Source organism: Triturus cristatus, chromosome 4_2 (genome assembly GCF_964204655.1).
Source record: "Triturus cristatus chromosome 4_2, aTriCri1.1, whole genome shotgun sequence".
Taxonomy (NCBI): Eukaryota; Metazoa; Chordata; class Amphibia; order Caudata; family Salamandridae; genus Triturus; species Triturus cristatus.
This window is the reverse complement of record NC_140586.1, coordinates 339,980,736-340,006,135: the sequence shown is the minus strand read 5'-3', so window position 1 is coordinate 340,006,135 and position 25,400 is coordinate 339,980,736. Positions and strand designations below refer to the sequence as shown.

Sequence of the window (25,400 nt, the reverse complement as noted above, 5' to 3'; positions counted from 1 at the left end):
CTAATACCAAATAAGGTTTCCAAGCACAACTGCCTGAAAAGTAGACCCAGAGGGTAAAGAACCTCTGCGTGAAGCCAATTTTGGCAAGGTGAGTCTGCCTTGCTTTCACAGCTCTTTATATCGCTTTGAATTATTACAGGGTTATCTTTGTGATCCTTTAGAGGGGAAGTCATAAAATTACATGCTTTTATTTAGGAAGTCATACCACCTTTTTTGGAAGTCTGCATCTTCCGACACCTTAAAGTTGGGTATCTAAATCATATCCACAATAAAGACTGAAGTCAGTGGTCTGTTTGGTGCCACCTGGAATATTCATTTTGTTTCCCAACTTTTTAGGCAAAATCAAAGACTAAGATTTTAGGGGACCCTATCCGGAGCACAGGATGTGAAAGGAAGTAATTTGACTTCTGGCTCAAATGTTTAGATTTTTTTTGTTTTATGTTCTTTAATGACTTTTTATGCACCTCTGCCTTTGGAGACCGTTTTAGTTCTGAGCTTTATCTTTATATTGCTGGGTGATAAAGCATATTCAATGGATGGTTGTGGCATGCTTTAGAATCTGAGGTGGTTTTAGTAAAAAGGCCTGAAGATCCATTACCTCACTTGCAATCAGAACATAACCAAATAACTAGATGCACTCGCTGCTGCTTTAACTGATTCTTTGATCCGGACAGTAAGCATTCATTCAAAGCATAAATATCTGCGTGTAAGTATCCATTGTATTTGAACTTTAGAGATGGCCAGTAACACCCTAATTGCCTCTTATTCTCACTAAGGTCCCTTGCTTGCTTTTAAGATCTGGTGCCACTTTGATATTCAACATTGTGGCCGTTTACACTAAAACAAGTAAACATTTTAATGTAAAGAAATGCCTATGAAGCATTAATTCAGCCAAATGTAGACTGATGTTGTGGGCATTGCATCATCAGCATGGATTTGGTTGGTGGACTCCTATCTTTGTTCTTCTGATGTGCGCAGGTTTCCAATCTTACTCTGTGGTCTGTATATGCATCTTGAACATTTTTATACCATTTGTGCTGCTTTTTTAGCACTGATGTCCGCGAACAAATGTATCCAACTACATTGAGACTAGCATGCTAGAGAATTGCTATATAGAAGGGCTAGTCTTTTGATGGATCTGGCGGTTTTTTCGTTATCAATAGAATAAGCTATTCCTGAAGACTGTAACGGTCTCTCTACGATTCAAATTCGGTTACATCTTAGTCGGACTCTCTATGAATTCCAGGGTAATTTATAGATGTGCACTGGGAATATCGTTGAGTATCTTTGGGTCATGGGTGTAGTGTAGAAGAATTTACTTTATTATTGCTGCACTTGGAGAAAGAGCCTGGATAAGTAGGACATTTTGTGTGCTTGCCTCTGGCAAAATAAAATTTTGTTCATAATATTTCTTCAAGTAATGATACAGTCTTGGTCACCCAGACTTTCACTTTGCTGCTAATGTAAATGGCTAACTGTACCAAGAGGATAATAATGTTAAAATGATTTGTTTTACAGGTTTGGAGATGGTCCCCGGCCTCCAAAAATGGCCCGATTAGATAACGGAGATGGTAGAGGAGGTGGATTTGGAGGTAACCAAGGCGGAGGCGGATTCCGAGGCAGAGGCAATTATGGTGGTGGATTTAACTCCGGAGGTTCAGGATCCTACAGAGGAAGCGGTGGAGGATTTGGGGGTGGTGGAAGCCGTGGAGGATATCGAGGTGGTTACCAGAGTGGAGGTAGAGGAGGCTTTGGTGGAGATGGAGGTAGAGGTGGTTTTGGTGGAGGTAATCAAAGTAGAGGAAATCGTGACTTTGGTGGAGGATTCCGGGGCCAAGGTAGAGGCGGATTTTGAGGACTTCCGTTGCTCTTGCACAAAGTGGCATATTTCCACTCCGAGTTGCTGGAATTTGTGCGTTTTGTACATTTCTTTAAATGACTTTCTTAACACACACATGTTAAAGCACTTCTTCCATTTCAACATGAATCACATGGATGAGAAAATATTGTGGAGGTGCTGCAGTCTATTGTGTATTATATAGACTATTGAGCCCGTATCAGATAACCAGTTTTTGTCGTTAACTGGTAGATTTGTTTTTTACTTGAAGCTATTAGTTGTTTAAAACATTATGTATAATGCACACGCAGATAGCATGTGGAAAAGTTCTTCAGTAGACAACTGTTGACATCAGAATAAAAGTGTTTTTTTTGTATCATTTAGTCTTGCATTTTTTCTTAATATTTGTTATGCATCAGACAAATTACCCCATGTACTGTTGTTGCTTGCCCACTTCCCAACTAGTGGGGAACTGCCTGCACTGAATGCAGGACTGGAAGAAACTTTTCACAAGATTTTTAAGAGACAATATTTTTGGGGAAGGCCTGAATGCTTGTCACTATCTTTGCTTAGAGGACCCCCCCACCAGGGTATGACAATTTTTCCCAGCCCAGTTTCTTTTTTTCTCACCTCTCCTGCACCACAAGAAAGAATAGAAACCTTTCCAAAAATGTGATATCTCAAGTCTTGCACTTGGACCCAGAGAGCAAGCATTCTCACTATGCTTCCAGTCCTGTTTTCTACTCGTGCTTCACAAACCTTCCCAAGTCCAGTTTTATTTTTTCTGTCGCCTAGACTTAAGACCGGGCTTCTTTTCAGGATAGTCCACCGTTTTTGGAAGCCTTTGATTTTTTCCTGATTATTGCTTTTAGTTTTTATGTTCTCTTTAGTTACGCTCAAGAAGAAAAATTGCCTGCATTCCTCATGAACCATTGGCATGGCTGTTGCTGCTCCCATTCCAAGGCCATTAGCTTCCAGGCCGGGAGGTACACGAAGTATGGTAACAATAAAAGGGGGCTTTTCTATACCACTGGAATCTGGTAATAAAAACCTACAAATATTTATACTACACCGGTCTCCTCTTGAAATGTGTAATTTATACAGAATTTCAGTAAGTTATTTTATTAACCCAAAAATATTTTTGACACCCTTAATTCTTAAATAACTATCTGTTCGAGGCATATGAGCTGTAGATGACACACTTATGCATAGATCGGCATCTGGTGTTGGGCCCGGATGTTTGCACTTTGTTGTCCTGAAAAGTCTTTGGAAGTCGCAGGATAGGTCGCTCTTCCTTTGGACAATAGTGTGCATGGGCATCGACTCCATTGTCAGATTGGTTTTTTTTCCGCCATCGGGCTCGGATGTGTTTATCGCGTTCCAGTTCGGTGCCGTTACCGATCCAACTTTCGACGCGCAATCCTTCACTCTTTTCTCCGGTATTGTTCCGATCGAGTTCCCTACTCGACGCACATCCCTACAAGCTTGAAGTGTCCGATTCCAAGCGTCGAAGTCCTTCGGGCCTACCTACACCATTGGACCTGGCTCATGGAAAGGACTCCTTTTAAAAGGTGTCCTCAATGTGGATCCAAGTTTCCACACACAGATCTGCATGAGGTGTGTAACCTCTGCCTTTCACCGTAGCGCGAGGCCAGAGACTGCCCAGCTTGTCTCTTTCTGCTCCAAGAAAACTATCCGGGATAGTCTAGCTCGAAGAAGCATGGCTCGATCGACATCCATTCCCGACGACCTCTTCCAGGAGGGCGTCTATGTACCAGAGCAGGAGCGGGTCGAAGGCCTCGTCAGCGCCTCGGAAGCCAACGACTCCGACATCGAACATCACCCCAGGGAAGAGGGTTGTAAGTAGTGACGTCGACCCCCCCCCCCCCCCCCCCCCCCCCCCCCACCCCCACCCTCCCCCGAAAAAGGCTTCGGGAGCTCCTTCACCTTCGGGCCTAGTTGCACACCGGGACAAGACGTCCCACGTCCCGCCTTTGGGCCTGACAAAGAAGTCCACACACAAGCCATCAGGCCACTCGGGATTGAGTCAGCCTGCTGTCTGTGCCGAATCCCCGGCACCCAAAAAAAACTGTCTTCCACCTCCGTGCTGACCACTGGCTCCACATCGACGCACTCTGCACCGAAACCTACTGGTACCGACCCCTCGACTCCAAAAAAGTCATCGGAACAGAGTAAAAAGCCACTTCCAAAAAGTACGGGTTCTCAACCTACGGAACCGAAAAAACCCTCAGAACCGAAATAACAACCGGTTCCACAGGCTCCTTCAGAAACCCCAAAATTTCACGTTTCCAAGCCTAAACAGCATAAATCTGCTCCAGATTCGGCGCCACACAAACCTTCGGAACCGAAAAAAAGGCACCAAAAGACCAACCTCCACAAGAAGAGCTTTTTCGACCGGATCACTCTTCTTAAAGACCCAAAAACAGGTCAACTAACTCTCGGCTCCAAGAAGAGAACAATGGACATGCCTGTACCGGCTCCATCTCCACCAAAGAAGAGGGACTTTGTAACATCTCCTCTCAGACTTCCTTCTCCAGCTCCTCCTCCACACCGCTCCCCCCACTCTATCTCCACTCCCGTCACCATCTCCTCCACCTCAGGACGATGATGACACTTCTGGGGACGGGGGGGTGGGGGTGCAGACGATAAACCATTAGGGGATCCAAGTCACCCTTACACCCCAGGTGACCCATGGGACAATTATGGCATGCCAAATGTCCCTGATGTGCCACAAGACGACATCTAACCTTTCCCCTCCAGAGGACACTATGGGTTTCACCCAGCTCGTTCACAGAGCTGCACAATACCACGGGGTACTCTACATACAGACCCTGTGGAGGAGGATTTTCAAATGGACACGTTTGATACATCTTAAAGGTCCACTACTGTTCTCCCTATGTTAAAAGTGGCAATTAAACACGCATCTGAGGTGTTGAAAGATCCTGTTAGGGCTAGGGTTATTAACCCCAGAATAGAGAGAAAATGCATTTTTGCAGCGTGAATCTTTCTGGATTCACTATGCTGTGCATTATTCCGCGATCTTGTGGTTGGGTCCGGATTCGTAGTCTTTTCTGTTTTTTTTTTTTTTTTTTTTTTTTTTTTTTTGTAGCCCAGGTGGGCGTCGACGTACACCATTTGGTGCACCTCCCGTGACGTCGTCGTGCTTCCTGCGGAAGTCCCACCTTTGGGGCGCCATCTTCAGATTCTTTTTTCCGCCGTTGGGTCTGGATCCTCATCGGGAAGCTCCAGAATTACACTCGAAGGAAGAAGGAAGAAAAGCGAGTTTCGTCGATAGAAACACTAGAAGATATCAGGAAAGGAAAAGATTTCATCAGGAGCACGAAGAAAGGAGGACCAGCGCCCTTTTTCTTCGACGGCCTTGGAGAATGCACGCTCAGAGACCCTGAGCGCAATGGACAAGACGCCATTCAAGTTCTGCCCAAACTGCCACCACAAGTTCGCGCAGAGAGACCAGCATCCGGTCTGCAACCTCTGCCTACCGGTCGATCACCAGAGTATCGACTGCAACGCCTGCTCAGCCTTCGCGCCGAAGACACTCAGGGTGAGAGAGCGGCAGAGAAGGGCCAACGCCAGCATGGATGGCAAGGGGAAGCCCCCGACGCTCTACGCTCTGGGCCTCTCCTCGGACGACGAGGACAACGTCGCCGAGACAGCCGAAAACTTCACGGTCGTAGAGACCGACAAGAAAAAAGAAGACTAGGTAAGAGAATTGTCGAGCGCAAAACAGAAAGTACCTCGACAACACGAGGGTGACTCGAGAAAATCTGAGTCAAAGTCCACGAAGGGAGCCCCGGCGCCGAAAACTTCGACGTCCAAAGGGGGAACCACGGACAAGAGGCCGAGCGGATCCTTAGATAAGGACTCCCTGGTGCCGAAAGACGCCGAAAGGCAAGGGTCGTCGAAAGCATCCCATGAAACGGGCCGATCGACGCAGAAAGAACGTTCGACGTCGACGCAAGGTTCATCGAAAAGACCCGCGGTCGACGCCGAAAGCATCTCCGAGATGGAGAAAAAGAAGAGGCGGCTCGAGGCCGAAATAGAGAACATCCTTCAAAGAAAGAAGGAGTTCGACGCCAGAATGAAGGAATTCAAGATTCCAACGGTTCCATCAGCGGACGTCTAGGAGGTCGAAGACGAGTTCGACGCCGAAGGGCTGACAAGGGAACTCGAAGAGGAAGAAGAGCCCTATTATGAGGGAGAAGCCGAGGAAGAAGACCAAGGGTCGTTCTACGAATCGGCGGCATCTACCAGCAACGACGTCGAATGGCACGATCTCGACACCGAAAACCCGGAGGAGCCCGTGGACACGTACCCTTCGAGGCCTTCGCCACCCGACGACATCGGGGTCTACAATATGGTGGTCAGGAGCGCAGCAATGGCCTTCGGCGTCAAACTCGACGAGGAGAAACCGAAAGCCGATTTTCTCGTCGAGACACTGCTCCCCATCCAGACAAGGAGCCAGTTCCTCCCCATGCTACAAAGCGTGATTAATCAGGGGAGAGAAGCCTTCAAGGAACCTGCGACCTGCCGGTCGATCACGCCCAGGACAGAGAAGAAATATAAGCACTCCTCCCTGGACCCCCCCTTACATCAAGGGTAGCGTGACTGCGGACTCCATCATAGCCTCCACGGCCAGGAGAAGGGCCAACGTACCAGCAACTTCGGGCCCACCCCCGGATAAGGAGAGCAGGAGGATTGACCTCACAGGAAGAAAGGTCGAGAGGAACGCCGCAATGCACTGGCGCATGGCGAATTCAAATGCACTCCTCAATAGACACCAATACCAGCACTGGGATGAGATGGGGGAGTTGGTAAAGCACCTCCCCGAAGAATACCGGCAGAGAGCCTCTCACCTGATAGATGAAGGCAAAAACATCGCCAACTCCTGTATAAAGACGGCGTTGGATGGGGCAGAGACTTCAGCAAGACTCATGGCCATAGGGGTCACAGAGAGGAGGCATGCATGGCTAAGAATCTCGGGATTCAAACCGGAAGTGCAGAACAACATCCTTGGCACCCCCTTCAATGGAGAGACACTGTTCGGAGCAACAGTGGACGACAAGCTCACCCAGCTGAAAAAAGAAAACGAGACGGCTGTAGGAGAGTAGGGTCTGCTTTCTATGTTCACCCCCACTTTTTGCTTTTGCTTTACTGGTTTACGACTTAGATGTGGCTGTGGGCCTGCTAATCAGACCCACAGCCCTGCTGTTCTCTCTCTAAATTACTACTATGTACTTTAGGTGCATAACCCATTTGGATAGGATCACCTTATTGGCCCCTGTACAGTGTACCCTAGGTACCCAGGGCATAGGTGTACCCTAGGCCTACCAGGGGCTGCAGCATGTATTGTGCCACCCCTGGCCTGGCCTTCCATTTTGACACAACTGGCTGATCACTCAGCTGGGGCAAGGTCGTGTAATCACCCCTTGCTTAGGTGTAGTATTCCTATACCTAACTTACATATAGACACATGTGTACCTATCAGTCACTCCTATGGCAGGCCTTGACAATCCTGGAGGCAGAGTGCTTGGTAACATGTGAGATGGTGCTCTAGCATGAGCTGAGCCTGTCTGCAGCTTTCGGAACCATGTCCTTATAGCTGTTCTATGATCTAGCCTACCATATACTCTTAAAGTACCTTATAATCTTAGACGGTTATGGTAACTATGGTTTGGCTTTATCAAAACATGTCGTGTAAGGTGTCTAACACTCGGGAATAATACCCCCATGCCATTTCTAGACATGAGAATATTATTCCCCCCTTCTAGAGGGAAAGACATGTTAAAATCATACTTCAACTGTTAGCCTCTGACCAAAGCCTCAGCATCACAAAATGGATGCTGCTGCCACGACACAAGTCTGACCTCCTGCAGCTGGGAGTGATCCCAGCCAGGGAGGCCTGGACAATAGGTTTCCTGCTTGGGGAGGTGCTAGCACCTCCCCAGACAGCCTTTAGTGTATTGGGGCAGGGTGGGCTGAAAGGAATGAGACATGCCTGGGGCACACAAGGTGTTCCTTGCATAGTCCAGTTCAAACCGGCGCTGGGGCACTCCAGCCCCAGCTCTGGCGCGAAACTGGACAAAGGGAAGTGGGTGTAACCACCCCCTCCCAGGTCCCACCCATAAGGCGTGACCTAGCAGGTATCCCAGCCCCCCAGATTAGTATAAGAGTGGGAGTTGGGCCTCAAGACTTTAGATTATCCTGAACCTGCAAAACTGAACAGAAACTCTGGACCTTCGACATTCGACGAAAGAAGAAGACTGAAGAATCTCCCTTGTAGCCAAGGAGTGGCTACCCTGTGCAAACAGGCACCATCAAGTGACTACCCTTTGCTTTGTGAAACGTTCGACGAGGAACCGACTGCAGAGCCCGACCAGAACCTTGATTTCCAGACTTCTCCGACCCTCATCCACATCTGCAGCAGAGCTGAGATCCGTGGAGGCGACGAGCGACGTGGGACCGGCTACCTGGGAAAAGTGGCTAGTAACTTACAGCGCAGCTTCTGAGGCACCCTCGAAGTTGTGCACCGGGGATTGAGAAGCCCCAACCCCAAGCACCATCTGCACCGAAGACCAGCCCCCCACACTCCACGAGTCCTGCGTGGGGCCCTTCAGCATTTTCCTGCTTGCCGCGTCTGTCCGGTTGCCTGCCCGCTGGCTAGTGGCCTTTGTGATGACGCTCCCTGAAATCTTCTGCGCTGGTTTGGCTCCTCCAGACTGGCTCCCGCTTCTCTGCAAAGAAGAAGCACCCCAGACCTTCCTGGTCTGCACCAGAAGCAAGTCCCTTGTTCTTCGTGGGTTCCGCTTGCCAAGGCTTGGTGAGTCCTAGTCCAACTTCGACGCCGCCGACAGCAAGAGCCTTCGTGGGACAGCTCGCCTCCTGGTCGTCCTCGACGCTTCCTGGTCCTCCTGGCTGCAGCGACAAGCTTCACCTACACCTGCAACTCTTCACGACATCGCCTGGTTCCTTCCTGGTTCCACGTGGTCACTGGCTAGTGACCTTGACTCTGTCCCCTCTGCTTGCAGGTTTCTTCTCTTCTTGATCCCAGGCTTGGGATCCACCGGACACTCTCTCCTGACTGCCTGTCAGCATCTTTCTTCAGGCATCCATAGGAGTCGACGACGAAAACGATGCATCTTCACCCCTATGCACCCGCAGCCTGTGGGCTAGGTAACTTGGGTACTCCGGTGCTCATCAGGATAGTGACTATCCTAGTGTCTAGTTTTCAAGTCTCAACTTCCTAGCTACTCCGGAAGTGTCCTAAATCTATCTATTTCTAAACTGTAACATTGCTATTGACTTTTACGCATTACGCGTGAGTGTTTCCACTCTGCACACGAATCCCGTGGGCCTCCCACTTCCTAACTAACGCTAGTGTAGTGTAGCCCCAGCCATTCCCTAGGCCTAGGCCTATTCTATTTTCGTGACAGTGGTTCTTATACCACTTATTTAGTATATGGTTTGCGTGGCCCCTAGGGCCTAACTGTATTACTTACCTGTGTGACTTACTGTATGCATTAATAAGACTGTGTTGTACTTACCTCTAAACTCATAAAGAGTGCTGAGGGTTTGCTTAGAATAAATACACTTTATTTTATATATATATCTGTTGTGGTGTCCTTTCATTTGGTATTCAAGGGATTATATATGGTATCACAGCTGGCTTCACATGCCATTCAGAGTTTAGCCTAAGACTGCTCTTGTCCATGCTACCACTAGGATAGCTGGTCTATAAGGTTGACTTTACAACCAATCACCATAAGGGTATTTGGACTGATATAAGGTGTACACTATAACTAGTGACATCATACATCAGGCCAACTTCTCACAACGGCAAGGTCCATGGGGGCCCTACAGCTGAGGGGAATGAGGCGAGGAAATCCCTCGAAGACCCTACGGTAGGGGAGGAAGCCAGCAGGGGACGTCGCACCAGGCGTTCCAACAAAGTCAGCAGGGTGAAGGTCACGGACAAGGTCAGCAGAAGCAAAACTGGCAATATCAACCTCGGGGCCAGTCCTTTCGCGGGAGAGGGAACGGACGTGGCCAAAGGAGGAGAGGGGGCGAACAGCCCTCGACGAAGTGACTCAGCACGCAAGAGGACGCCTACCCTCGTCAGGACCCCAAGGGTGAGGCGCAAAAAAGTGTCATCAGGGGGAAGAGAAAATTCAAGAGCCTACGAGCATACGACACCAGTAGGCGGAAGACTGAGGTTCTACCTTCAGGAGTGGCGGCGTATAACCACAGACAAGTGGATACGGAACGTTGTGCAGTACGGGTACTGCGTAGATTTGGAGAAAAGACCTCCAAACAGGAAACCAAGGGGAAGACTGAGATCGGCCCAAGAACTGGCAATACTCAGAGAAGAAACGCGGAAACTCCTGCAAAAGGGAGCCATAGAGACAGTGCCGTTCAGAGAACGCAACAAAGGGGTCTACTCAAACTACTTCGTGGTTCCGAAAGTAGACGGAGACCTCAGACCCATACTAGACCTCCGTTACCTAAACAAGTTCATCAGAACGCAAAGGTTCAAAATGACTTCACTGCAGGAGGTTCTGCCACAGATAAGAGAAGGGGACTTCATGGTCACCGTGGACCTCAAGGATGCCTATCTTCACATCCCAATAAACAGAAGGCACAAGGGCCTTCTAAGATTCAACATCGAACAAGAACACTACCAGTTTACGACCCTGGCCTTCGGGTTAAAATCAGCACCAAGGGTCTTTACAAAATGCCTGTCGGCGGTAGCGGCGCACCTACGAAGGCAGGGAATACATGTCTACCCCTACTTGGACGACTGGCTGGTCAAGGCAAACTCACGCGGAAAGTGCGAGAGGCACGCAAAACGCGTAACAGACACCCTCACAAAACTGGGATTCTCGATCCACTGGGGAAAATCATCGATGGAACCGGATCAGGTGAAGATTTTCCTGGGGGCAAAGATCAACTCCCGCAACAGTACAGTAGTGCCCAGCGAGAGGAGGACAGAGGCTCTACTGAAGGAGGCGAAGCTCTACCAGAAGGGGCGAGCTCTGACAGTGAGGGCTGTGAGCAAGATGATGGGGATGATGGCGTCCTGTATCCAGCTGGTGCCGAATGTACGCCTGCACATGAGACCATTCCAGGAATGGCTACAACAACAATGGTCACAAGCAAACGGAAGCTGGGAGGATCTAGTGGTTGTTACGCACGCAGTGCAGGAGGAGATAACTTGGTGGAACAGAGACAACATAACAGCAGGGAGAAGCCTGACACCACCAATCCCAACAGTGACCATTACCACGGGCGCATCGCAGAAGGGATGGGGAGCGCACATGGACAACCTCAGAGTGAGGGGTCTATGGGCCCCAGCAGATGCGGTCCGCCATATCAACTACCTCGAGTTGAAAACAATCCTGCTAGCCCTGAAGGCATTCCAGAGGCACCTGTTCAACAAGAGGGTGTGGGTCCAAACAGACAACACCACGGCGATGTTCTACATCAACAAACAAGGGGGGACACAGTCGTTCCCGCTCTCATCCCTAGCTCAGGAGATTTGGAGATGGGCCATACCTCTCAGGATAGATCTACTGGCAATTCACCTACCGGGGAAGGACAATGTGGAGGCAGACTGGCTAAGCAGGCAGACCTCAGCATCACACGAGTGGGAGCTCAATGGCCAGGAAACGGAGAAACTCTTCCGGAGATGGGGGACTCCCACAATAGACCTTTTTGCAACACGCCACAATGCAAAATGCCAAAGCTTCGCGTCCAGGCAACCAGATCAGCAATCCAAGGGAAATGCCCTATGGATAAGCTGGTCGAGGACATTTGCCTACGCCTTGCCACCGATACCCCTGTTGCACAGAGTGCTCGACAAGTGCAGAACCAGCAACATGACTCTGATCCTGGTGGCTCCGCAGTGGGCGAGGCAGACATGGTTCTCACAAATTCAAGAAATGGCACAAGGCGACCCATACAGGTTCGAGAGGAGGAAGGACCTGCTCTCAATGCAAAACGGAGAGGTCCTGCACCCAGAGCCAGAGACCCTCAACCTGGCGGCATGGCTCCTGAAGACCTAGAGTTCGCACACCTAAGATTGCCGCCGAGCACGATGCGAGTGCTACGGGAGGCGAGGAAACCAACTACACGAAAATGCTACAGCGCAAAATGGAAGAGGTTCACTGTGTGGTGCCGGAAAAAGGGCCTGCAAAACAGAATGACCAGAGACTCCACAGTACTGAGGTACCTCACACACCTTCTAAAGAGTAACCTCTGCTCGAGCTCACTAAGGGTACACCTAGCGGCCATCGTGGCCTACACCAGAGGTGAAAAAGGTGGAAGTTTCTTCAGCTCGCAGGTGGTGAGGAGATTCATGGAAGGAGCCAAAAGGATGGCCCCCCCGAAAAGGTTGCCGCCGCCGGCATGGAATCTGAATGTGGTCCTGACGGAGCTCATGAAGGCACCGTTTGAACCCATTCACAAGGCCACACTGCAGATGTTGACTATGAAAACAGCCTTTCTGGTGGCCATAACCTCACTACGCAGGGTGAGCGAGCTTCAAGCACTAACGCTGCAGGAACCCTACATTCAAATTCACAAAGATAGAATAGTCCTGAGAACGGACCCACACTTCATGCCCAAGGTAGTGTCGGCGTTCCACATCAATCAGGCTATCCAGATACCAAGTTTCTTCCAAAACCCGACTACAAACGCAGAAAAGGCACTGCACACCCTCGATGCCAGAAGAGCGGTGATGCACTACATTGAGAGAACCAAGGAACTCAGGAAGTCGAAACAGCTGTTTGTGTCCTTTGCAACTAGCTTCATGGGTAGACCAGTGACTAAGGGCACCATCGCAAGGTGGATTGCCCTCACTATTCAATTCTGCCACAAACAGGCTGGACAGGAGCTAGCGGAGGGGCCGCAGGCTCACTCCATAAGGAAGAAAGGGGCCACCGTGGCCTTCCTGGCGAACACGCCCATCCAAGACATATGCCTCGCGGCAACTTGGGCATCTGTGCACACGTTCACGAAACACTACTGCGTGGACATTCAGATGAACAAGGAAGCACAGGTTGGACAGAAGGTGCTTCAGCACATTTTCAACGACCAACGCTCATCTACCACCCAGCCGCCACAGAACTAGGAAAACCGCTACAAAATCGATGCACAGCATAGTGAATCCAGAAAGATTCACGCTGCAAAACGAATAGTTTCTTACCTGTCGGTGTAGTTTTGCAGCTTGAAGATCTTTCTGAATTCACTAGCGAACCCACCCACCTCCGCCAGGAAGATGAGGCTGGAGGAAGAAGGGGTAAAATGAAAAGATCAAAGAAATACAAACATACAGATAAAGAGACAAGAAGGATTAATCAAACGCCTAGGGTTAAAAAAAAAAAAAAAAAAGAGGAAAGGAAAAAAGAACCCGAAGATGGCGCCCCAAAGGTGGGACTTCCGCAGGAAGCACGACGACGTCACGGGAGGTGCACCAAATGGTGTACGTCGACGCCCACCTGGGCTACAAAAAAACAAAAAAAAAAACAAAGAAAAGACTACGAATCCGGACCCAACCACAAGATCGCGGAATAATGCACAGCATAGTGAATCCAGAAAGATCTTCAAGCTGCAAAACTACACCGACAGGTAAGAAACTATTCGATCTGCCCCAGCCGACCCCGTTTACATCAAGGGACAAATACCATTGGATTCCTTAGTGGTGTCCAATGCCAGAAAGAGGGCTAACTCACAAACATCAGGCGATGCTCCACCTCCAGACACAGAGTCAAAACTACTGGACGCTTCTGGTAAACGTACAGCGTCACAAGCAACCAGCATATGACGTATCGCCAACACACATGCTTTGCTGGCTAGATACGATAGGGCACACTACGATGAGTTGGAAACCCTATTACAACACCTCCCAGACAAATACAAGGCAAAAGCCAACTACCTCATACAAGAGGGTAAACTTATAACCAACACCTCATTCGTTGTGCTCTAGATGTGGCAGACACCGCCTCCCGAGCCATCAACACAAGTTTCCTTTTACGTAGACCTGCATGGCTACGCATTTCAGGGTTTAAACCAGAAGTTCAAAATACCATACTTGGCCAACCATTTGATCAAGAACATCTATTTGGCCCTGCCATGGATTCACCTCTAGAAAAGGTGAAAAAAGACAGACACTGCTAAATCAATGGGAGCCTTGCAATCGCAAGCTCCCAGATGTTCATTTTGTCGCTCCTCTTATAGGGGCACCTCCAGAGGGTACTCCTCTGACAACCCCTCCACGACCTACTAAAGTCCCTCCCAAACAAACTTTACCAGAGGTTATCATAGAGGAGGCTACAAAGGCAATAAATACAAAGGCAGATGCAAAACTAACAATACTCGCTCCGCCTCCACCCCCACCCAGTGACTTCCCTCCACTCCCCCTGGACCATTCCACTCCGGTCCGGGAAAGACTGCTACAATTCCTACCTGTCTGGAGGAACATCACTACCGACAGGTGGGTGAGACAAATAATTCAAACCGGTTACTGTCTAGAACTCATGTCTACTTCCCCAAATATGCCACCCAGACAGCGCCCAATGTCAACCGAACGTTTATTGCTGCTAAAGCAAGAAGTGCTTTCCCTTCTACAAAAACATGCAATAGAACCAGTTCCCCTGCATCAGCAAAACACAGGAGTTTTACTCCCTGTGCTTCCTCATTCCAAAGGACGACGGAACCCTGAGACCCATCCTGGACCTCAGACCCCTAAACCTTTACATACAATCAGACCATTTTCACATGGTCACACTTCAACAGGTTTTTCCTCTGCTCACACAAGGCGATTTCCTTGCCACCCTAGATCTCGAGGATGCCTCCTTCCATATTCCCATTCACCCCGCTAACAAGAAATATCTCCGATTTGTAGTGGACGGTCAGCATTACCAATTCAAGGTTCTACATTTGGAGTCACCACAGCACCCAGAATCTTCACAAAATGTCTAGCAGTAGTTGCAGCTCACCTAAGAAGACAGCAAATTCACGTCTTCCCGTACTTAGACGACTGGCTCATAAAAGCCAAGTCATACAACCAGTGTGTAAATCGCATACATGCCACGATCCAACGACTTTGGATTCACCATAAAACTCACAAAGTCTCACCTACAACCGTCCCACATCCAGCAATCGGTGCCACAATAAACACCTCAAAAGACCTTGCATATCCCATATATGTAACTTACATCATACCATGCAAGGCAAATGGACACCTTAGCAAAAATTACTCCATATCAATCATCTGGAGTTACTAGCAGTTTTTCTGGAATTAAAATCATTCCAGAAACAAATCCGGCAAAGCTGTCCTAGTCCACAATGACAGCAACGTACTATATACAAAGGCGGGACGCACTCCCTACAGCTCTCTCAATTCGCTCAGAGCATATGGAGGTGGGCTATTCCTCAAAACATTTTCTCCTAGCCCAACACGTTCTAGGAGTCCAAAACAGCATAGCGGATCTGTTAAGTCGTCAGACACAAGAGATTCACGAGTGGGAACTTCACCCACGAGTTCTTAAACCATATTTCCAAATGTGGGGGCAGCCAGAGATAGATCTCTTCGCCACACATTACAACACAAAATGCCCAAGCTTCGCCGCCAGATATCCACGCCCCTTGTCCAAAGGTAATGCGATATGGATGAATTGGTCGGGCAAATTTGCCTACGCTTTTCCGCCTCTCCCACTCATTCCATTGGTGGTGCGCAAACTGAGGTGCTCACTCTCATCCTAGTTGCTCCAACATGGGCCAGACAACCATGGTACACAACACTGCTGGAACTTTCACTAGTCCCACACCACAAACTACACCTTTCCCCACGCCTCAACACAGAACCGTGGAGAGATCAGACACTCTGACCCAGCACAGCTCAACCTAGCGATCTGGCTCCTGAAGTCTTAGAATTTGGTTACCTTAACCTACCCCCTGACTGCATGAATGTTATCAAAGAGGCTAGACGCCCCATCACTAGAGCCTGCTATGCAGCCAAGTGGAAAAGATTTGTAATGTACTGTAATAACGACATCAATCCTTTAGATGGGTCTGTTCAACACATCATATGTTACCTACTACATCTTCAAAGGTGTAATCTAGCATACATATCTATTAGGCTATTTAAGAGCCTGCGGCAAGCTACGTCATGGGAGTCTGGTTTGTGACATGATCGCATAGAGCTTCCTCCTCAGCATCTGATCAGCCATAGTTTCATTAAATTGTTAAGATAAGGACTGTTTTTATGACCTCACAATTTTAAATTGACGCATCAAGTGTTTTGATCAGTTGACTTTAAAGTGTTATGGCAGATATATGCTGAGGAAGACTGATTGATTACATACTCTTGTTATCCAGTGTTGGCTGTGCAAGTTGTTTTTTAGTCAGCCCTGTTGGGACGAACCCCCCTCCCCTCTTCCATCAACTAACCCAGCAATCCACCCACTCCCTCCACCCCTTTAATCCACTTTAGAAGACTGGCTCTGTATATACTATACTAAAGTAAGGTCTAGTGTGCACAGTCCAGTTGAACCCCCAAAGGTAAACCGAGGTAAAAGTAGATAATACCTTACTCTCTTTGTGGTAGTGTTGGCTCGCAGTAAGACTTTAACAGAGGGTAGTTTGAAGCATTTATTGTACACACTCAGGCAAGGAATGATGTCACACACTCAAATACTGAACTCAGACCAATTTGTTTGTATACAAAATATTATTAAGTTGCATCTTATTTTCTATAATCAAGCCATTCCTGGTGCAGGTAAGTTAAATAATACCTTGCAGGTATAATGCAGTTGAATACAATTGAAATGCAGTTTGAAATCAATTAGTTTGTTTGTTTACATTTAAGTCAACTGTCAAAATTAAAATTAGTTACTTTTGAGATTACTATGTACGTTACTTCTCAGATCACTTTTTAAGTTACTTTTGCTAATCAGTGTGACATGCCTAGATATCACACTGGGCCATTTCCTAGACAAAAGGTAAGGTTCAGTTCTCTTCCAGGGGATACTCCTCAATAGTCATAAGCACTGAATAGTCCCACCCACGTGTGGGGACCCCTGTGAGAAGGTGGCTCTGTATATACTGTTCCTTAATAGGTACAGGGTTTATAGAGTCCACAGTCCCCAAGGGCTTGACAGAGGCTAAAGTTAGATATAACCTTACTCTCAAGTGGTAGCTTGGTCGAGCAGTAAGGCAGTATCAGAGGACAGTGTAAAGCATTTGTTGTACACACTCAGTCAGCAAATAGTTCCACACATTCAATGACTGAACTCTAGGCCAATGGTTTGTATATAAAAAATATATGCTTGTTTTATTTTAGAACCAACAATTGGATTTAAAATATACTTTCTCAGAATGAGATGCTTTATATAAATACTTTTGCAATATGCAATTTACTTTTGTAAACAGTTACAAGTGGTTGCAATAGGCAACTCTATTTTAAACCCAACAATGCATTGAGCTCAATGGAAATTTCAAGTTATTTGCAACAGATTACTTTTAGGATTACTTTTGGAGTTCCAGGACTGGATCCTAGATTCAGTCCTGGGTCAGTACTTAGAATCAAGTGATGAAAGTCGACTTAATTACTGTGATTTTTAAACAATATTTAGCTATTTTAAAAGTTGACACTTAGAAAATATTTCAAAGAAAACAGTCAATTATTCCCTATGGAAGAAAATTCAAGTTGCAGGTACAGTACGTTCTCGTTACTTTTGTAATCCAGTACTGGGTGCCTAGACTCAATACTGGGACCTTTATCCAAAACAGGTAAGTAATTACGTTTTCAGATATTATACGATTTTTAAAGAATATTTAAAGATTGCAGAAATTGACACTTAGAAGAAATTTCACAGAAAAATAGTCAATGATTTCCTATGGGAGAAAATTGGGTTACTGGTAAGTACAGTTGTAAGTATTTTTCAGAGTCAGTGCTGGGCACCAAGATCCAGAACTGGGAGCTCACCTAAGAGCAGGTGAGTGTTTTCGTTACTCGGCTGATTTTTGGTGAATATTTTAAGATTTGAAAAGTCCACACTTAGAAGAAATTTCAGGAAAAAGCCAGTCAATGTTACCCTATGAAGAAAATAGAGTTATCGGTTTAAAGGTAAGTACTCGACTGGCAGAGTTGAGGTTCTGGGCATAGACTCCGGGGTCCCCCAGGGTCAGGTAGGTACAGTTGGTTCACCCTCAGCGGCTCTAGGGCGGCCGGGTGCATAGAGAGTTAGGCCCAATGTTATCCTATGAGGGATAGGAGGGCCTTGGTTGGTGGCTGCTGACTAGCAAGCCACGTGGCTGTGGAAGCTGGGCTCCTGGTCACTTACTCAGGGCAAGTGGGGAAGTAGGTAGGTGTAGAGGTTGCACTGCCAGGGCCACTCGGGCGGCTGGGTGCAGGGTGCTTTTGAGCCTTCGTGCGCTCAATTGATTTCAATGGGAAGTCTCCAGTTTAGAAAGACTGCAAGCTCTGGGACGAGGATTCTTCAGGTGCCACCACCACTTCGAGAGGTTAGTTGGAGGATAGGTAGGTACCCCGGGATTGGGCACAGGGGGGCGCGGGGCGCCGCGTGCAGGAGTGCCTTTTGGTGTCGGGTAATCTTACCCTCTGTTGATCGCGGTTGGGGGGGCACCTTGTTCTGAGGCTGCAGGCTTCTTCAGGAGTGTCGAGGGAGGTCCTTGGGTGCCAGACTCTGAGTCACAGTCGCTGTGGGGTCGTCCTCGTGGTCTTGGTTCACGCTGGCACTGGCCAGGCTTGGCTGGTGCAGAGTGTGCTGGGTTCGCGGTTCCGAGCTGCTGCCAGGGATTAGAGGTAGGTTTTGAGTAGAGCCTCTACTCATGAGAGTCCCAGGGGCTTAGAGCCAAAAGGTAGCCAGGTCCTCCGGGATTTGTGAGGTTGCTGGCCACAAGAGATGCCGGGTAGGAGCAGGTTCGTGGGTCGACAGGCCGGTAGGGCTGGGGCCAAAGCAGTTGGTGTCTTCCTCTTCTTAGCAGCTGCAGGGCAGGTCTTCTTTCTTCTGGCTCTTCTTTGTATTTCGGAATCTGGAATCTGGGGAAGGAAGGTTCAGGGTGCCCCTAAATACTAGATTTAGGGGCGTTGCAGGTAGGTGAAGGGCAGGGACCAATGGGTCCCTGTCCTGGGGTGGGTACACCCCCTATCCTGCCTCTCTCCTGTGGGAGGGAGGCAGTAGCCTAGTCTTGATAGGGTAGGGCTTCCCATCTTCAAGATGGTGAGAGCCCGGAGATGTGCTTCACCTCGCCTCCCCCACCTGAGGGGTGGGGTTGGCAGGCTGGCACATCCCCTGCCCTTATTTGGGGTTTCCGGCCAAAGCTTCCCGCCAGAGTGGGTGGGTTGCCATGGCCTGGGGAAGCTCACACAGGCGGCATGCCTTTGAAGCTTCCCCCTGCCCATCCTTGGGGAGGAGATTTAACACCTCGCCCAGGATGTGCGTTGTTGCAGGCCCAGGAGAGCCGGGTAGGAGCAGGTTCGTGGGTCGACAGGCCGGTAGGGCTGGGGCCAAAGCAGTTGGTGTCTTCCTCTTCTTAGCAGCTGCAGGGCAGGTCTTTCTTCTGGCTCTTCTTTGTATTTCGGAATCTGGAATCTGGGGAAGGAAGGTTCAGGGTGCCCCTAAATACTAGATTTAGGGGCGTTGCAGGTAGGTGAAGGGCAGGGACCAATGGGTCCCTGTCCTGGTGTGGGTACACCCCCTATCCTGCCTCTCTCCTGTGGGAGGGAGGCAGTAGCCTAGTCCTGATAGGGTAGGGCTTCCCATCTTCAAGATGGTGAGAGCCCGGAGAGGTGCTTCACCTCGCCTCCCCCACCTGAGGGGTGGGGTTGGCAGGCTGGCACATCCCCTGCCCTTATTTGGGGTTTCCGGCCAAAGCTTCCCGCCAGAGTGGGTGGGTTGCCATGGCCTGGGGAAGCTCACACAGGCGGCATGCCTTTGAAGCTTCCCCCTGCCCATCCTTGGGGAGGAGATTTAACACCTCGTCCAGGATGTGCGTTGTTGCAGGCCCAGGAGAGCAGGGGCTCTCCCACCCAGGGGTCCAGCAACATTTCTGCTGTGTGGCAGCCTAGGCAGCCTCAGAGCAGACGTGGATTGTAGGTTAAGTTTAAGGGGGCATCTCTAAGATGCCCTCTGGGTTGCTTGGTACATTAAATCCCACACTGGCATCAGTGTGGGTTTAATGTGCTGAGAAGTTTGATACCAAACTTCTCAGGCTTTAGTGATGCCATTATGGTGCTGTGGAGTTCGTGTTTGACGAGCTATCGGTACCATGTACTCTTAAATGGCAGCACTGCACTTACAGTGCTCAGGAATGGACCTGGGTACTGTAGGGGCACAGGGCTCCTGCTCCTGTGCCCACACCATTGACATAAGGCACCCAGCTAGAGGGGTGGTTGATGTATGCCATGGCAGTGTAGGTGATGGGCATGGCACACAGGGATGTGTGTCATGTCGACTTTGTTTTGTCTTGCACCCAGCCTGCAAAGGCAGTGTGTGTGTGTAAGGGTACAGGGCCTCTAAGGGTGGCACAATGAGTGCTGCAGCCCTTAGAGGCCTTCCCTGGTCACAAGGCCCTGGGTACCTAGGGTACCATTTACCATGGGCTGACATGTGGCCAGGGTTTGCCAATTTGGGTTTTGTGTGTTTTAGGGAAGGAACATAGGCCCTGGACACCTGATTGGCAGGAGTCCAGGGCACACTCAGTCAAAGTACATTCAGCAATTCAGCAAAAAGTGGGGGCATACCATGCAAGAAAGATGGCACTTTCTCACAACCCCGGAGCAATAACAAATTATATACATGTACCTACATACAAATACACACATATATGTAATATGCATATATACATATACATACTAAAACTATATTACTAGGCTCAAATATGCCAATATTGCATTGTAAATTTTTTACATTTGAAATTATGAAGAAAACCTACAGAGAAAAAACAGCATTCAGTTTGTTTTGAAAACACAGCTTTTATTTTCAAAGGTAAAAAGGCAAGATCATAGAGGCAGATTAGCCGAGAGAGGCTGCATACAGAACAGTTGGAAAAAACTGGTGCCATGCCTTTAAGACCTCAAGGAACCTCCAGGCTCCCATCATGCCCCACAGGTGACAGTTAGGTCAGTTCTTTTTTCCGGCTCCTTCTGTGAGAATCCTGAAGCATTGAGCTCATCATTTTAGACCAACAATTAGTGACAAAACTGATTTTTTTTATTTTTACTTTCACTTGACATCTTTAGTACTTGGGGTACTAAATCCTTCTGGTTTTCTGACTTAGGTCAATTTTATCCTGTCAGAATGCCGGCCTTTTTTAAGTGCCTGGCCTGTGGAAAAAAGATGAATAAAGCCGATCCACACTCTGTATTGCTTGCCTACCTTCATCTCCTAGACAAGATGAGTGCTATCACTGCAAAAATCTTTCTAGAAGAACTCTTAGAGAAAGGGAGAAAATCAAACTGCATGCTATGCAGGAGAGAGGAAAGGAATCAGCAAGTGTCCGAGAAGAACATCCCTCGAAGCAGCCCTCCTCTCAGAAAAGGTTGGAGCGCAAAGACACGGGTGAGAAGAGAAAACACCGGTCTCATACGCCTTCGGGGGACAGATCGACGTCGAACGTACCCTTGTGCTCTCCTTCAGCCGCGAAGTCGACATCTAGGCCCTATTCGCCGGAGAAGCGAACTACTTCAGGTACGAAGTCCCATCACAGGCCGACGTCGACATCTTGTAGGCGGTCCAGTTCTGGCTCGCCTACGGCGGCGGAAGTCAGTTGCTCGACCTCGACATATCAACGTCTACAGAACAGCCCGCCTCCGGGAGGACCTGTGGCGATGTCGAAGACACCACGGAGTCGAGAGTGGCACAAACATAGACGTCGACCCAGACACCGAGGGTCTCGACGCCGGTAAGACGCAGTCATTCTCCGACTGTGCGTCATAGCATGCGATCATCGTCGAGGAGGTAGACTCCTATGAGAAAGTCGCTGTCGAGGCACTCTATCGAAGCATCAGTCACCGACCTAGGTCTACGTCGAGACCACGCAGATCGCCCTCTGGGCCTAGTCTGTCACCGCGGAGAACATTGTAGTCCAGATCGACGTCAAGGAGATCGACATCGAGGAAGTCGCAGTCCAGTCACAGGTCCCTTCCTGCCAAGAGACCTAGGGCGACGTTGAGGGACAATGCAACGCCGAAGGATGTCCAGGTGGTGACCTCCATGAGTGTTTCCTCTCCGGATTGTGCGAGTCACTTCTGAAACCTTGCCACCGGCTCCAACCCCTCCAACTAACATCTCTCCGAGATGGCTGGGGAACATAAGAGTGGAAGATTTGGAGAATATCCAGGCCGGCTCATACTCCTAGCAGGTCCAGGTCTCCAATCATACAATCTGTTAACTTGTCTGTGGAACGCGAGCGACGTGCCACACCTCAATGGTCACAGACTTTGAGAAGGCGCAGGTCAAGATCTCCTAGGAGTCTATCTTCAAGAACTCGCCACCACTCTCCTAGAAGACGAAGCCACAGATCTTCTGCGTGGTCCTCAGACTCCTCACCTTCAAAAGCAGATTACTCTCCAACTCTCTTCTTCACCACCGAGTAGGGTATCGCCCATTGTGACCTTGTAAGAAACTGGCTCTATATATACTGCACCAAAGTGATGTACAGTGTGTATAGAGTCCAAGAGTCTCCAGAGGTTTGGCAGAGGTTAAAGTTAGATAGAACCTTACACTCTAAAGTGGTAGCTTGGTTGAGCAGTAAGGCAGTATCAGGACAGTGTAAAGCATTTGATGGACATACTCAGTCAGCAAATGGTCTCACACACTTGAGAACTGAACTCTAGGCCGATTGTTTGTATAAAAAAAATATGCTGTTTTTATTTTAGAACCACAGGTTTGCATAAAATCCTTTCTCAAAATAAGATGCTGTTGAATACTTTCAATTAACAAAATAGACTTTGAATGCAATAAGGTATAGGCAACACAATACTTTGTACATCTAGAACATTGAGCTCAATGGAATTTTTAATTAAACTGTAATAGAATTACTTTATGAACGTTTTTCTTACTCGGGGCTGGCTCCTGGATTCAGCCCTGGTGCATTTCCTGTAAACAGTTGAAAGAAATTGTTTTTGTTAAACATGCGATTTTTAAGGAATATTTGTATGTTGCTAAAATCAACACTTAGAAGAATTTCTGATAAAAACTAGGCAATGTTATCCTATGGGGGGGAAAATCAGGTTATCGGAAAATCACAATTGTAATTACTTTTTCTAGTCCGTGCTGGGTACCTAGATCCAGCATTGGGATCTCTCCTGAGAACAGGTGAGTAATTTCGATTTTGTTAATAGGACGATTTTTAGTGAATATTTCAAAGTTCCAAAACTCAACACTTAGAAGAATTTCCAAGTGAAAACCAGTCAATGTTACCCTATGGAGAAAATGTAAGTTATCGGCTTTCAGGTAAGTACTCGACTGGCAGAGTTAAGGTTCTGGGGCAAGACTCTGGGGTCTCCCAGGTTCAGGATTGTACTGTTAAACCCTCAGTGACACAGGGACGGCTGGGTGCAGAGAGAGTAGGCCCAATGTTAGGCTATGGAGGGCAGGGGGTTTTTGGTTGGTCGCTGCTAGCAGGCAGGCCACATGGCTGTGGGAGCAAAGCTCCTGGTCACTTACTCTGGGCAAGTGGGGGAGTTGAACAGGGTTGTTGGTGCACCCTCAGCGGCACTGGGGCAGCCAGGTGCAGTGGGCGTTTGGGCCGTCGGGCGCCCAATGGATTTCAATGGGAAAGCTGCGAGACGAACAAAGGCTGCAAACTCGGGGACGGTGATTGTTCAGGTGCGACCCACCATTTCGAGAGGTAAGTTGGGAAGCTGTAGGTCGGGTAGACACCCAGAAGTTGGGCATCGGGAAATTTTACCCTCTGCTGGTGGGGTGGGGGGGGTCCCTGGTGTTGAAGCTGAAGGCGTCGTCGGGAGCGTCGAGGTGAGTCCTTGTGTGCTGGATTCTTGGTCAGTCGCCGAGGGGACGGCCTCGTGGTCTTTGTCCACTTTAGCTTGGGCCGGGCTTGGCGGGTGCAGAGTGGGCAGGATCTGCGGTTCCAGGCCGGGGCCTGGGGTTGCAGATGTTTGAGCGGAGGCACTGCTCATGGGAGTCCCAGTCTTTAGTTGAGCAAGGCAGTCAGGTCCTCTGGGGTTTGTGAGGTTGCTGACCACTGGAGACGCCGGGATTTAGCAGGAGCAGGTTCGAGGATCGTCACGCCGGTAGGGCTGGAGCCATGTCAGTTGGTGTTGTCCTCTTGTTAGCAGCTGCACGGCTGGTCTCCTTTCTTGTTCTTGTAGTTTTGGAATCTGGATCTGAGGAAGGTTCAGGGTGCCCCTAAATACCAAATTTAGGGACGTTGCAGGTAGGTAAAGGGCAGGGACCAATAGGTCTCTAACCGGGGGTGGGTACACCCCCTATTCTGCCACTCCAGTGGGAGGGGGGCAGGAGCCTGTCCCTGGTTGGCTGGGTCCCCCCCATCCTCAAGATGTCGGGGACTCCGTTGTGCTTCACCTCGCCTCCCTCACCTTGGGGGTGGAGTTGGCAGAGGTGGGGACACCTCTCTTCCTCACTGTTTTTCCCGCCGGGTCTCCCGCCCAAAGTGGGGGGTAGAACCAGTGGGGACCAGTTGCTGAGTACAGCAAGTGGTCTGTAGAAGCTCACAAAGGCGGCATGCATTTGAAGCTTCTTCGTGAACCCTGCCCATTCTGGGGGAGGAGGCTTGGCACCTCGTCCCAGGATGTGCATTGTTTCGGGCTCCCGTGAGCAGCAAACTCTCGACCCGGGGGTCCAGAAACATGTCTGGTGGTGGCAGCCTGCGCAGCCACTCAGTCTGGTGAGAAAGTGGCATCTTTCTTGCATGGTATTACCCACTTTTTGCCGAATTGCTGAATGTACTTTGGCAGGAGTCCAGGGCACACTCAGTCAATCAGGTGCCCAGGGCCTATGTTCCTTCCCTAAAACCCAAATTGGCAAACCCTGGCCACATGTCAGCCCCTGGTAAGTGGTACCCTAGGTACTCGGGGCCTTGTGACCAGGGATGGCCTCGAAGGGCTGCAGCAATTATTGTGCCACCCTTCGAGGCCCTGTACCCTAACACAAACACACTGCCCTTGCAGGCTGAGTGTCTGGGTACAAGACCAAACAAAGAGTCGACATGGCACATATCCCTGTGTGCCATGCCCACAACCTACGCTGCCCTGGCATCCATCAGCCACCCCTCTAGCTGGGTGCCCTATGCCAGTGGTGTGGGCACAGGAGCATGAGCCCTGTGCCCCTACAGTACCCAGGTAGATTATGGTGCTGAGAGCTTGTCAAACACGAACTCCATGGGGGGGGTGGCCAACCGCCTAAGATGGCGGACGCGACTTGGTGATGCTTCGGACATCCGGGGAAACATTAATCCTGTACAGCTGTCCTGTGCTAGGTTGGAGGCTCTACACTACTTCTCCCGGGCTACCGGAGGG

The 25,400-nt window shown here is 49.1% G+C and overlaps 1 protein-coding gene across 2 annotated transcripts in view; it reads left to right on the top strand.

Moving 5' to 3' along the window:
- The window catches only part of DHX9 (DExH-box helicase 9), a 219,692-nt gene extending 217,479 nt beyond the window's left edge, over nucleotides 1-2,213 (top strand). For both annotated transcript variants that reach the window (XM_085601733.1, XM_085601735.1), the window contains one exon: nucleotides 1,519-2,213. In XM_085601733.1, the coding sequence (XP_085457859.1) occupies nucleotides 1,519-1,855 (337 nt within the window). In that variant the 3' untranslated portion in view covers nucleotides 1,856-2,213. The remainder of the gene's footprint in view (nucleotides 1-1,518) is intronic.
- Nucleotides 2,214-25,400: the final 23,187 nt, after the last annotated feature.